Source organism: Pinus tabuliformis, chromosome 8 (assembly GCF_031772625.1).
Source record: "Pinus tabuliformis cultivar Carrire ecotype Pingquan chromosome 8, CPIR1, whole genome shotgun sequence".
Classification (NCBI taxonomy): Eukaryota; Viridiplantae; Streptophyta; class Pinopsida; order Pinales; family Pinaceae; genus Pinus; species Pinus tabuliformis.
Genome location: NC_142294.1, coordinates 1,974,622,338 through 1,974,637,086, shown reverse-complemented (window position 1 = coordinate 1,974,637,086; position 14,749 = coordinate 1,974,622,338). Strand labels below are relative to the sequence as shown.

General features: G+C 36.6%; 1 protein-coding gene across 1 annotated transcript; it reads left to right on the top strand.

The window, feature by feature from the left end:
* Positions 1-4,417: 4,417 nt before the first annotated feature.
* Positions 4,418-8,560, top strand: LOC149244360 (uncharacterized). Its single transcript, XM_089371517.1, has 2 exons — positions 4,418-6,707; positions 6,807-8,560. Exons 1-2 carry the CDS (start codon positions 4,418-4,420, stop codon positions 8,558-8,560), a joined length of 4,044 nt encoding a protein of 1,347 aa, XP_089227643.1.
* The last annotated feature ends 6,189 nt before the right edge of the window (positions 8,561-14,749 follow it).

The following is a 14,749-nucleotide window of genomic DNA, read 5'->3' as shown; positions in this document are numbered from 1 at the left end:
GTTAGAGCTCAAGGTTAAACAGTTAGAAAGCAAGATTCTAATGATAGACACTTTGGCCCAAGCCAAAGAAGATATCTAGTTATATATTAGCCACTCTATCACAGAAGTATGGCCATCCATACAAATCATTTTTGAGCAGCAAGAACTAATTGTTAAATGCAAAGCAGAGATAGAGACCCAAAAGGCAGCACTGGGCACAAAACCCAAAGAAGCATCAGGAATGATCAGGGTACTGAATTCTAAGACTAGACAATAGTTACAAGAGATGAACATTCCAGATAGGACAACTACTATTTTGGAAATTAAGAAAGTCCTAGTGAAGAAGAATTTCTTAACTCAGCTAAAAACAAAGTGTGATGCTTTGAACACTACAGTGAGGAGGTTTCACTCTAAATTCAGTATATTACATAAGAAAGGTTTACCAGAGATAGTATCATCAAATGATCAGATAGTAAAATTGGAGGATTACTGTGAAAGGGTTTATATCATTGCAGCAAACAATAGTCAATTTGCAGGGATAAAAAGGCAGATTACTGGCAAGGAGTTTATGGAAGCTTTAATCTTAGACCTCTCCATTAAATATGAAATTGGTCATCTTTTTCTCACCAAAGCCAATTTTGAGAGATATACCGAAGTTGATGAGATACTTAAAAGGATGGTAAATCTCGAGATACTAGTGAGAAAAGGTGGGATCAATTGTGTGAAACAATTGATTAACTTTTCATTCCAACAAGAAGATAATAACAACAGATTTTGAAGGAACAGTCATCAACAACTTCCTATCTAATAGGACACATCATACAATAGTTTTTCTTTTCCTATCTTCTTTCAAGCTATCTTGTAATCAATTTAGGATATTTTGTTTAGAACTTGTATAAATAGCTCTCTTCTGTGAGTTACTAAAGGTGGTACCTTTCATGAGCAATTTTATAAAAGTATTGATGTACAAAGTTGTTTCTAGATCACTGATAATAAAGCAAAGGATTTTGAATTTGGTTTCATACAGTTTCGTTTTCTTCTATAAGTTTTTCATGTGTTTCATTCATTATGTTTATTCTGTATATGTTTAGGTTTTATAGAGATATCAAGTGAGAATAAATGTGTCACAGTTATTCTTAAAATTCATTTATGAAGTTATTATCATAAAGAGACTGAGATATTGGACTGTTTGTCTAAAAATCTCCCTGTGAATCATAAAATTGTCAACATCTTATGTAATCTTAAGCATATTTTGTTTAACTTTTGAACATTGGACAAAGGTTTTCTCACTTATGATAATTTATCTTTCTGTCTGAAATGTAAATTAATCATACCTACTCACTATTCTTTCTAAACACCTTATAAATTCAAATCACTATGTGAAGTCAAATAGCAACCCCTTTGATTATCTATTAGTACAATCTTAAAGAGTTAATACATCATTCTTACAGTTTGTTCTATGTATTGGTCCTCAATACAAACCAAAACCAAAACCAAAACCCCTAAAACAAATCTCTGGCATGATAAATTGACTATTATCATCTCAGAGGAACAACACCACACATTCACACTTATCTAAACACAATTGGATTTGTTCTTCTTCCTTGTCATAAGATTGTGAATTTCTTTCAAAACCATGTTTGCATATTGTTATTGTTTGAAATGTAGTCCTACTAAATTCTTTTTTAAAAGTAGCTTCAAACTTGTTTTATTATTTGTAAGATCCTCCTTAAGTCCAACTCATCAAATTGAAAACTAAGAACATGAATTGTTTTTCTTAAAAATACATTATAGTTAATAGGTTTGACTAAGCTACTTGAGAACTTTCCAAAAATATTTTCGCCTAATTTGTGAAATCTTTGAAATTATATAAATAATAACTATGCATAATTGTACCAAATCATTGGTTAGTTTGACATTAAAAATGAATATAATTAAATATGTTTTATCTTTTCAAAATAATATAAAACATATACATCTATAATATTACTTGATTAAAGCTTATTGTATAATTAAACCTAAATTAAAAAATATATTAAAAAAACACAAATTATATTAAAGGAAGAAAGGCTTTTCACATATTTTTTAAAACAAAAAACACATAATATTTAAATAATAAATAAAAATAAAAATCATGCCAATAACAATTTAACAAAACAAACTCAATATAATATAATATCAAAAAAAAAAAAAATTACAGATAAAAATATTAATCAAATTTATTTTTTAAATAAATATTTAATATTAATAAATCTCCAACAAATTTCTCTTTTAAAATATTCTTACTCCTAACCAATTCAATCCTTTAAACAACCTTAATACAAATAAAAACCATATCTTATAAAACTTCTGATTTTAGGACCATTATATTCCGTAACAACTTTCTCTTTTAATATTACAGTTTCCAGTGTTATCACCATAAATAAATTACCTTGTTTACATCTCCAATAATCATCTTTAATCATATAACTAAATGTATGCGAAAATAATGTTTTAAGAAGCTAACTAAATTGGCTATATGTCACTGACGCAATTAAAATGTTAATGTATTGGATAATCTCCACATGTCATAAGCTTAATATCTATACTAAAATCGTCGTTGATTGCCTATTGTACTTTGTTTTAGTTCTGTATATCTCTAAAATTACTTCCACAACCAAACATCTTGTAATGCAATGTAATTGACAAATCATAAAATATAATAAATGTGTCATAAAATAAAATAAACTATTATCATTATACCTTTGTAATTTATTTATTATAATTAGTTAATTTTATTATTATTGCTATCTATGAAACATGATTTACACATATTAATAAAAGACACACATTTAATATTGAGTAAATAAAATTGATTATTCATGTAACATATATTTATAATTATTGAATTTAATTAATAAAATTTGGCATATGTAATTTCAATTTGAGAGATTTTTTACCTATATTTCCATTATACCAGGCTCTGCGTCTGCGCGCGACTGAGAGCGCATCCCTGAAGCCTGCGACTGCGTTTCAAGATGGATCCTCCGGATCCTCCCTGTGGGGGTCCGGATCTGCAAAGAGCATTCTCTAATCTGGTTAAATCTCTCCCCCCGCAGCGACCTCGACCAGCAGCAACAAAGTTTGTGAAGAAGCTTGATGTATTACAGGAAGTTCAACTGCCGCCTGCAACTCCACGCATGGCAGCCCTCTCTCTAGCAGAGAAAGGATTAATCGGACAGTTTACAGGGCTTTGGCCGTCGCCCAGAACAGTTCAAAGATGGGTCGAAAGGAACTGGTCGGACAAGATTCAAGGCAAAATAGCTATCAGATTTTGTGGCAGAGGATATTTTACATTTCATTTTGAGACCAAGGAGGATAAAGACCTAATATTCAGGAACGGACCATATTTTATGGACTCCAGGGGCCTCTACCTCAACAAATGGACTCCGGATTTCGACCCAGAACTTGACATTCCGAATGCTGTCCCAGTTTGGGTAAGGCTGCCTCATCTTCCTCTTCACTGCTGGGGGGACGAATCAGTCAAAGCTATAGGGAATGCGGTGGGAAAATATATAGATCGCAGCGAACCCAAAGACAACATGCAGGCATGTGCACGGATATGTGTCGAAGTCGATCTAGGTCGAGGACTGCCGGAGGCGATCAAGCTGAAAGTGGACGACTGGAGCCACATTCAGCAATTGGACTACGAGCAGATACCATTTAAATGCAAGGTATGTCACGAATACGGACACTTTGCAAATAGATGCACAAAAATTGTGAATGTTGACAATGATGAGCAAGAAGGCCAATGGGAACCAGTAAAAAAGAAAAAAACTTCTCCTTCCTCCAAACCTCCTGTGGATTCTGATGCCCCTGGATCCTCCAAGCAACATCCTCCTTCATCTCCCCCTCTGATACCCGATCCTCCACTTCCTCCCTCTTCTAATCCTTTTTCAATCCTTTCTGAGGCTGAATCGGGACCTGACATCCCCTCCCTTGAGCCCCCGCCTCAGCAATCGACTCCTTCCTCCATGCAGCCCCCTCCCCAGCAATTGACTCCTCCCTCCATGCAGCCCCCTCCTGAACCTCCCGTTTCGAGAATTACCAGGAGCTCTTCAAAGGATCATGGAGCGCCCAGTGATGTCCCAAAAAAGACAGGACCCGGAAGAAAATCAGCTAAGCAACAAAGGGATGAAAGTGCACAAAAAGATATAGCACTTGGCACTCAAACACCAATAGAGTCTTTTATACTTGGGCATATGGAAAAAGAGAACAGTAGCAAAGGACATGAGAGGCGAGCACCTCTCCACACATCAAGTATCTCATGATGAAAATACTATCTTGGAATAGCAGGGGATTGGGGCACCCCTCCAAGTTAGTGGCCCTCAAGGATCTGATTCACAGTGAGAAACCTGAAATCATACTTATACAAGAAACAAAGCAAGAGCAAGGTGAAATGAACAGAGTCATTAGTCAGCAAAAACACTTTTGTGGAATCATAAGTGAGGCAAGAGGAGCCTCAGGCGGTATAGCAACACTATGGGATAGCAACAAATGGTTGTGCAGCTCTTCAAATGTTCATCAAAATTGGATCCGAACTGCTCTGGACAGCAGAACCGGAGGCCAATCAGTGACAGTGTACAATGTGTATGCTCCAAATCAGTATAGAGAAAAGGAGATATGCTGGGACACCCTGAAAGCAAACATAGATCAGGACCAGAACACCAATCTCATTGTAGCAGGAGACTTCAATCTAGTGCTGCATGCCAATGAAAAAAGAGGAGGTAACTTTACTCCTGACCCTTCCAGAAACCGGTTAGAGGTTATAATTCAGGATCATGATCTGGTGGATGTCAGACCCAAAAATCGTAAGTATACCTGGAGTAACCGAAGACTTGGAGCTAGCAACATCATGGAACGGCTGGACAGATTCCTTGTTAGTATAACATTCCTCTCCTCCTTTTCAACAGGCTATTCAAATATCCTCAATGGGTCGGCCTCTGATCATTATCCGATAACTTTAACTCTTCAAAGCCATTGCCCGCTAGGGCCCATACCATTCAAATATAGCTCAATATGGAACCGGATACCAGCTGCAAAAGAAGTGGTGCAGGCAACGTGGCTCCAACATGTAGAGGGATCCCCGAGTTATATCTGGGAGACAAAACTTAAACGACTTCGGCAGGCCTTAAAGAGCTGGGCAAAGAACAGTTATCAAGAGCCCGAGCTAAACAAACAAAAAATCAAACAAGAGTTAGAGGAGACACAACAGAGCATAGAAAGGCAGGGGCTATCTCAGCAAAATAAAGATCAGGAGGGTAGACTCTATACACAGCTGAGCCAAATCCTTAGGGAGGAAGAAACAAAGTGGAGACTGAAATCAAGGCAACTTTGGTTGCAGGAAGGGGATAAAAACACAGCTTATTTTCATAAGCAAGCCACTGTGCGAAAACTTAGAAACACAGTGAGCACAATAATGGACAATGAGGGGAACAGATATAGTACTCAGGACTCAATAAAGGAAGCAGCCACCAGGCATTTTTGTCAACTCCTAACTGAAGAAAAAGGTTCAGAAGACTACTCAGACATGCTCCAGTACTTACAGAAAGGGGTCACTCAAGATATGAACAACAAGCTTACAAAAGAAGTGGAAGAAGAGGAAATAAAGGCAGCTATTTGGAGTTTACATCCGGATAAGGCCCCAGGACCGGATGGTTTCCCTATTAGCTTCTATAGGGAACACTGGTCAATAATCAAAAAAGATCTCATAAAGATGATTCGATGGGTGATGAGAAAAGGTAAGATGGGGGGTTACACCAATTCCACCTACCTTGCCTTAATACCAAAAGAAAACCGCCCTTCATCTTTCTCGAGATTCCGGCCAATCTCATTATGCAACTCAGCCTACAAAATAATTTCGAAAATCTTGGCAGCCAGACTAAAACCTCTCCTTCCCTCCTTGATCTCTGAAAATCAAGGGGGCTTTCTCCCCAACAGGCACATTACAGATTCTATTCTTCTTGTTCAAGAGGCCATCCACTCAAGCTTAACCAGGAAAGAAAAAGGTTTTGTTCTAAAGCTGGATCTTGCAAATGCTTTTGATAGGGTAAGGCACTCCTATCTGTATGCTGTTCTTCATAAAATTGGTTTCGATTCTTCCTTCATATCTATGATTGCAGCTTGTATAACTGGACCGTGGATCTCCCCCTTAATAAATGGGAGACCATGTGCGGCCTTCCAATCATCCCGTGGCCTCAGACAAGGCTGCCCGCTGTCTCCCTATTTGTTCATCCTTATGGCTGAATCATTCAGTCAAGCCTTGGACTATAACAGGAGAGTAGGATTAATCACTGGAATCAAGATTGAACATGGAGCAAAGAACATCAACCACTCTCAGTTTGCGGACGACACTCTGCTGATAGGAGGAGCATCAATAACAATAGCAAGGAGATTTAAAAAGCTCTTGGACCAATTCATGGATTACTCAGGAGGAAAAGTCAATCAGATAAAAAGTTGCATATACGGATGGAATACTGCAAATCACACCATCCACAGCATAGCAAGTGTATTTGGAGTTACTTGCAATCTAACCTGGAATCACTTCTCCTATTTAGGGATGCCAGTGAGTTTGGGCCCTCTAAAAGCCGACATATGGAATGAGATACTGGATAAAATAAAGAGGAAAGTGCAACAATGGGGCACAATGTGGCTAAACCCAGCAGGAAGGTTAATTCTTCTAAAATCAGGTATTGCTTCTCTCCCTATATATCGTTTCTCTTTATACCATGCTCCAGCTGTTTTCCATCAAAAAATGGAAAAATTACTCAGGCACTTCCTTTGGCAAGGAGGGAAAACGGATAAAAGCAAATTTAATCTAGTCAGCTGGAAGAACATCATCCAATCTCAGGAGAAAGGAGGATTGGGCATCAGGTCCCCAAAGCTTCTCAATTTGGCCCTAGGAGCAAAAATTGTATGGAGACTGATCACCGGGCCGACAGCGTGGTGGAAGAAGGTTTTGGAGGCCAAATACCTAAATTGTACAAGGCAGCAGCTTTTGGAGTCTAATATACCCAACAGAGATTGTACAAAGATCTGGCATCTTTGCAAGAAGGCAATACCTTTCATGAATCAAAACATATCTAAAGTACCAGGTGGGGGAAACAGTATCAATTTCTCCTTAGACAAAATCCTGGGACAGCAGCCCATTGGAGCAAAAGCAGAGGCAAAGCCAATCATAAACTGGCTCAATGATAAAGGTCTCCACCATCTGTCCCAAATATCAAAATGGGATGCCCATACTCATGCCTGGATAGGCTGGAGCTTTCCGGACCCTCCCAATGTTTTGAATAATAGTCTCACTGTCCTAAAAACACTCCTGCACAGCAAAGCTCCGGTTCAAGAAGATGCACTGGATGGGTATAGATGGGATCCATCTGGAACACAATACACGGTTAAAGCGGGACATCAATATCTTTGTGACAGCACCTATCAACAAGAATCCTGGAACCACTGGAAAATAGTATGGAGAGCGGAGGCTCCCCCCAAGGTCAAGTTCTTCTTTTGGCTTCTCCTGAAAGGGAAAACATTAACAGCGGAGAATTTAAGAAAGAGAGGCATAATGGGCCCATCCAGGTGTCCAAATTGCTGTAGATCAGAGGAAACAATGCAGCACTTATTTATTGATTGCCCGGTTGCTGGTGCTTGCTGGAAGGAAATGGCCTCAATAGGAGAATCACCATGGGAACCCCAGAACACAATTGCAGAAACAGTCTACAAATGGAGGAAGAACTGCCCTTGGAAGGAGAAAAGAAGCCAACTGGCCCAAAGGGTATGGAACACCATACCTCTCACTCTTTTATGGCGCCTCTGGCTGGCGCGAAATGGCAAGGTCTTCCAAGAAAAAGGATTCAGCATCAGGAAAATTTGCCATAAGGCCAAAATGTTGGCTTTAGAATCAATAACAAATCACACCAATGGCAAAGTTAATGCAACAAATTACAGTGCAGAGGAGAGAAATTTTCTCAGCTTCGTACTGGAGAATATCTCCAGTGCTCAGGAAACCAGCAGGAAAGGGACCAAGGTGAAGGAAGTAAACAGTGTATGGAGACTGCGATTGAAAGAAGAGGAACTCTCTCAGTGGATGAGCAATTGTAATAAATTCTGCCTATTCTTCGATGGTGCATCAAAGTCGAACCCTGGTATAGCAGGTGCAGGAGGTCTTATTTGCAATGCAAACGGGGACTGTATCCTTCACTATGAATGGGGGCTAGGGGAGAACTCCAATAATAGAGCCGAAGGACTAGCCCTGTATCAGGGGCTCACCCAATTAATCAAGCTCGGGATAAAGAAGGCAGCGGTGTTTGGGGATTCATCCATAATCATCAGACTTATGGCGCACCGGCAGAGCACTCCAAACATACTCCTCCAGCAGATAAATCGGCGAAATCAACTCCTACACGAAACAATGGAAGATGTAAGCTATTATCACATACTCCGCAGCCTGAACAAAGAAGCGGATAAGTATGCCAACAGGGCATGTGTTAGAACCGTTGGCAGTCTGTGCTGTAACGACAGCGTGTCGTTCCAACCACTCCCATGACCGTCTCAAAACAAGTCAACAGCACGCGGTTCCCAGCTGACAGAAACAGTGGGATCGCTCAGGTAATCCATGCCGGCGACAGCATCAGGCATGTGGAGAGGATTTTGCCCGGATATGCAAGCAGGAACCTGTCTAGAAACGTGAAATGGCACAGGCTCTCAAGCGAGGATCGTCCTTTCAGATCGAACCTCCATACCAAGCAAGATATGCACCTGAACACACAGCGGGTCAGCAATAATCCCAAGACAGTCAGGTTGATAGCTTCCCGCCTCCGAAGCAAGCACTCTGATTCTATAAATGCAATAGCGAACAGCGCTCAATATCGCATCAAGCATAGTGGTTTGGGTGAATATTGGCACAACATTTGGCAAAGTGCGCAATTCTTCACTGCTAGAACCACAGTAGCAGCCTCGCTCAGCTACGTTAGTGTCTCAGAGTCTCGAATTTTAGTGGCCAGTATACCAAACAGGGCGTTGCCGGAGACAAAGATGAACCGAACAGAGGATTGTCTTCATTGCGCAGATCTCCAAGCGGAATTTGAGGAGCTGAGAGCGCAGCAGCGCATTATGGAAGACCAGGTCAAGAGTCTGGAAACAAGAATGGAGGATCAGTATAGAATATTGAATGAGAAATACAGGGCAGAAATCAATCTCTTTCTGCATAGAGTTTCTTCTCTCTATGAACAGTTCAGAAATCTGGCAAACCGTTGTAGTCATGCAGAAGAATCGATTGCAATCCTCCAGTACATGATGGATAAGAAGAACAAGGCCGCCCCCAGCTCCTCCAGTGCAAAACAAGTCGATCCTGACCCAAATCCAGAAGAGTCCACAGCCAGGCAGATCAGCCACATTGAAATAGACTAATTATGATGTGTAGATGTAAATTTTGGTCTCTGCAGTTTGTTAGAATTTACAGTAGTTTAGAAAGTTTTAGAAGCAGAAGTACTAGTACAAGGATCAAGGAAGGGAACTTTTTTGTAATTCCTTTGATCCGTGATAACCAGAAACTTTTGTATGTACGGAGAACTGACTCCTTTTTAAGTCCATAATATAGCATCCGAAATTTGTCTAAAAAAAAAAATTTCAATTTGAGAGCATTCTTGCAAGTTCATGAGATCAAATGATGAAATCAAATGACACCAACAGACCAGTAACTCCATGCTTCATGCCATTGTTTTACTTAACTATTGATGGAATGGAATTGCTAAAATGACAAAATGTCAAAGTCATCAAACCTTTGTTTCAGTGGCTTAAAATTCAATACAACATTACACCATTTTGGAGGATACACTTATTTTCTTTGATTCAACTAGGTTGACATTCAACCTCTTTAGCATTATAAATAACAAAGTTCATGAAACCAGAAATGACGTCAAGAAGTCTAATTTTATTAAATATGACCATAATGTTGTTATACACAATTTTATTACAATTAAAATTGAATATCTATATATATATATATATAATTGGATTATTTTACCAAGAATGTGAAAGCAGCTCACAACTAATCCAATCGATAAACATTTATCATATAATCAATTTCCAACTATATGATATAAAGAAATAAAAATAAGGAAGATATAGCATATTATTAAATATATATGATACATTTAAACAATAAAGTTTTACCTACTTTTTCTTTAAAGTAAAATAATAAATAAATCCTTACTGTCATTTTCATTAAAATGTAAAAAAAATTATTTTAAAATTTATTTTATATAATATTTTTTTAAATTATAAAAATAAATAAGATTTTTTAAAAATGTTTATTCTATAATATAGATTTTTTTTAATTACAAATTTACTGCAGATTAAATTTCTCAAAATGCATATATATATATATATATATATATATCTATTTTTTTGATATATTATATCTTTTTTAATTTAATTTTTCAATTTATACATGGCATACCTTATATATATAAAAACAAAGAATTTATGGTAAGTATTATGTTTTTATGTTTTTATTCATTAATTCTAAACATAAAATTATGAAATGTTATGATTTTATAGAGTTTATTATAAGTATTATGTTTTTATATGTTTATTAACTAAATTTAAATAAATTGCACTTAAAAATATACCCTATATTATAGTGGATTTTCCAACTCTGCAATTCCTACCACCATGGTCAAAGACTTGAAATTGTCATTTTGATAGATTAAGGTAATTTTCAAATACTAACATTGGCCAACCAACCATCATCTAGATCTCTTCCTTAAAAGAAAGACAAATACAACTACTCGCTTATCTTTTCTAGAGATTCATTCATTTACATTGTACTACTCTAATATCCATAGTACATACAATGTAAACAACCTCAAAGATTGTTTCACATATATATTTGGTGGAGTAAAATAATGTACCACATTTTACTTACATATATGTTGAAATAATAATGTAATCCTATGTAATAATAGATTTATAAATGATATAATGTTTATGTTTTTAAAATTTTCAAAACTGTGAATATCTATTTCTGCCAAACATATGCAATTTCAATTAATTTAATTATTAGAAAATTGAATTTCATGAAAAGACAAAAATATAGTCTAATTTTTTTATGTTTTTTTTTTTTTTTAATAAATAAAAATGTGGTAACACAATCTTTTATATATATATATATATATATATTTTTTAATAGAAATTTGGTAACACAATTTTTTATGGTATGATAATTTAATTATAATTTTTAGTTAATTAAATTGCATTTTTAATGTACAAATAAATTTAACTCCAAAAAAATTGAAAATTTTGAATGGTAAAAACTATATAACTTAAATTTACAATTTCAACAAATTCTTACTAAAATTTAGACAAAATTCAAAAATATATCCAAAATAAATAAATAGAAAACATACATATAAAATATTACAATGAAAGAAAATGCACAAATTACAACCTAGAATATAAACTTTGAAAAATATGTTAGGTTTTAAATTTACACATTTAATAACCATTTAAAAATTACTTAATTTTTATATAATAACAAAAAATTAAATCCAATATAATTAAGAATTTTGCTAAAATTAAAACCAATTTTGTTTTGGGCTTTAATTTATAAAATTAAGAACAATATCTATATCACATATATTCATATTACAAGTTTCATAACTATTTATTCAATTTTATGGTTAATAACCCAATAACCATTTAATAATTAGTTGATGAATATTTATGAACAAAATAGCCATTTTTTTCCCTAATCTCTTATTTTCCATTTTTACCTTTTTTTCTTCCAATTTTAGTTTAGGGCTCTTCATACAATTTTGAAAGCTTCCATTTTGCCAAATCTGTATAATCTTTTACTTTAATTAAGCTATATTTAAACAAAACGACAGATACTCACTACTACGTAGCTTGTTATTCTTATAGAATATACACTTAAATTGTATAACTTCATAACAATGAATTCCAATATAACATAATATAATTTCCAATGTAGCATAATATCATTTTTTATATTAATGTAGGTAATTACAACAATTATGTATCCTGTTAATTAATTATTATTATAATATGGATATATTTGTTATTTAAGTTTCAATGTATAGATATAATATCAATTTATAAATAAATAAATAAACACCTTTTATACCTATATAGATATATTTTAGTTTTAAAATATTGTTTTATAATTTTAAGGTTTTTTTATGTAATTGTTTTTGGATAGCTTTAGGAGATGGGCTTTACTCCTTTTTTAGTGATATTGTTTCAAGTATTCATAATAATTTATATTGGTTCAAGTATTCATAATTATTATGGATCTATTGGTATTTTTTTAATCTTTTCATTTTTCACTTACTTTTCATAGAGAAGTTGGGCAAATTGGGGTTTTTGGTTTCTCAGAGAAACCTTTGTTGAGAAGATCTTGGCAAGCTACAAATCTAGGTCGTTGCCTACCAAAATTGGTGCAAGATCCAAAATATGAAGTTTAATCCGTCAAGATGTATCCAATATATCTAATACTATGCTCCGATTTGCAAGTTCATCGAATTATAGCCTCTGAAAAGTCTTTGATTGGGTGGACCCAAAATAAATGGAACCTCCGGAGTCAAACAGAATTGAAACTAGGGGCAAAAGGATTCTTCAAGGTCATTTTCTCCAGCATGGAAGATAGATCGAGGTTTTTAAAGGAGAGCCATATTTTTTTAATAGTGCAGTGCTCTTCATGCAATTTTGGAAGGAGTAGTACAATCCAGAGAAGGAAGACTTTGTTGATGTCACACTGTGGGTTCAACTCTTTTCTCTTCCAAAGGAATATTTAGAGGAGGAAACCCATGAAGGCATCGACAATGTCATTAGCAATTTTCTCAATGTCTCAAAGGCTACTGAGATAGGGAGGTGTGCATCATATGCTCAAATCTATGTTTATACGAATATCTTAGCTTTGTCAATGTCTCGAAGGCTACTAAGAGAGGAAGGTGTACATCATATTATGCTCAAATATGTTTTTATATGAATATCTTCCACCCTCTTCCAGCTTCATTAGATATGTATTATCAGGATAGTGTTTGGAAGTAGCCGCTAGATTATGAACATGTTCCCTTTAGATGTAGAGATTGGCATGAATATACTTATTACGATGAATGCAAATGAAGACAAGCAAGCCAAAAAATAGGCCTCTAGAGCAATAAGACATTGATCCAAGTAAACAGTGAACAATTAATCAGTGTTGGCTCATATGGGCTTGACCCAGGTTTGGAAGAATTATTTAGCTAAACAAATCTCATAGCTACCGGCCCTTTCAGTAATAGCCCGCGAAGCGCGGACTGAGGTCTCACCCGAGGTAGCAGGGGAGGGTGCTGGAACTAGGTTTCCGCACCCTAGGGATGTCTTCGATGTGGTTTGGGGCTCGCGCGTTGTTCTGCAGCCTCGCACTACGCTAGATCCACGCAGATCGGGATACCCTTATCGCATTTATTACAGATTGAATCACTTATTACTAGTTTGATCTAGTTAAAACGGTCTTTAAGCAAAAATCTATTACTTTTGGTTACTTCGCACATCAAGATTAATCCAGTTCACATGAATTCAACCATAGAAAATGCAGAAATCATAACAATTCGTTTATAAAAGAGTAAAGTCGCGACCAACACATAATTTAGAAGAAACTTATCTTTATTATCAATCTTCAATACGTCCAGATCCACTCTGCGCACTTAGCTGTAGGGGTCTGTGCACACATCTACAGACTTTCCAGACCTCTGTGCACACAACTGCAGAGCCTCTACCTTCTACCCTACTCCCTCGACTTGGACTTACAGACACTTTCAAGCTATTTCCTTATAGAACCCATAACATTTCATCTTCCAAAAGAACTACTTTCCCTCATAAAGCCCCGCTCTATTTATACTTTCCCTTGGCCCGCGATCCCTCTGTAGGCTGACTCTATTACTATTTCTTTACATTATTTTTGGACAGACTACCCTTTGACTCAACCTACTATAGTTCGTGCTCCATGCTTTCTGCAGAGTCTTTTACCCTAATATTACCCAAAATTATGGGCTCCGCACCTCATACTCGTTCCGCAGGGCTTGCGCTACCCAACAGTCCCCCAACACAATCATCGTGACTCGTCCCGAGTCACTTATTGGCATGGCTAGACACTCAGTCTTGGCTTCGTAGTTCACCTTTCATTGAGTGGCACTCATCATCCAGCTACTCCTACTTTGTCTCCTGCAATGCTTTTCCGGCTTCAGTGTTTCTACCCTTTCTGCAAAACCGATGATGCTCATTCTTCTCTGCTTGGTTAACACAGAACACCCCATCTAAGGATTTTAGCATGAGCAGGGGAGCCGCATACAGGACCTCCTAGTACCACCGTAGTCCTTTCCAACCGACGTATCTTCTCTTCGCACCATCCACTGCAACCTATGTTGCAATTTTGCGAGACCTTGGCTGCTGTCTACCGAATCTCACTCGTCGAGAACCATCAGAGGCAACTTAGTGACTACATCTCCACCCATGGTCGCTATCTATCCATCCTTTTGTTGTTCTGTTGTAACATGCCATCCTACCCTTAGGCGGGGTGACAGCATCCGGACCAATTCTAGTTCGCATTCCCTGTTTTCCAGTACATCCCCTGCTAGTAATACTACAGCCTACACGATACCCGTAGCTAGCAATACCAGATTCCTTAGAGAGTCCTTCCCCCCCTTTGGCCAGATTACTACCTTTAGGTGCT

What these genes read in the sequence shown, in the direction of transcription:
- LOC149244360 (XM_089371517.1), top strand. Translation starts at nt 4,418, where the DNA reads ATGAACAGAGTCATTAGTCAGCAAAAACACTTTTGTGGAATCATAAGT. An exon ending in GTTAATTCTTCTAAAATCAG is followed by an intron (nt 6,708 to 6,806) that starts GTATTGCTTCTC and finishes TCCTTTGGCAAG; the next exon opens with GAGGGAAAACGGATAAAAGC.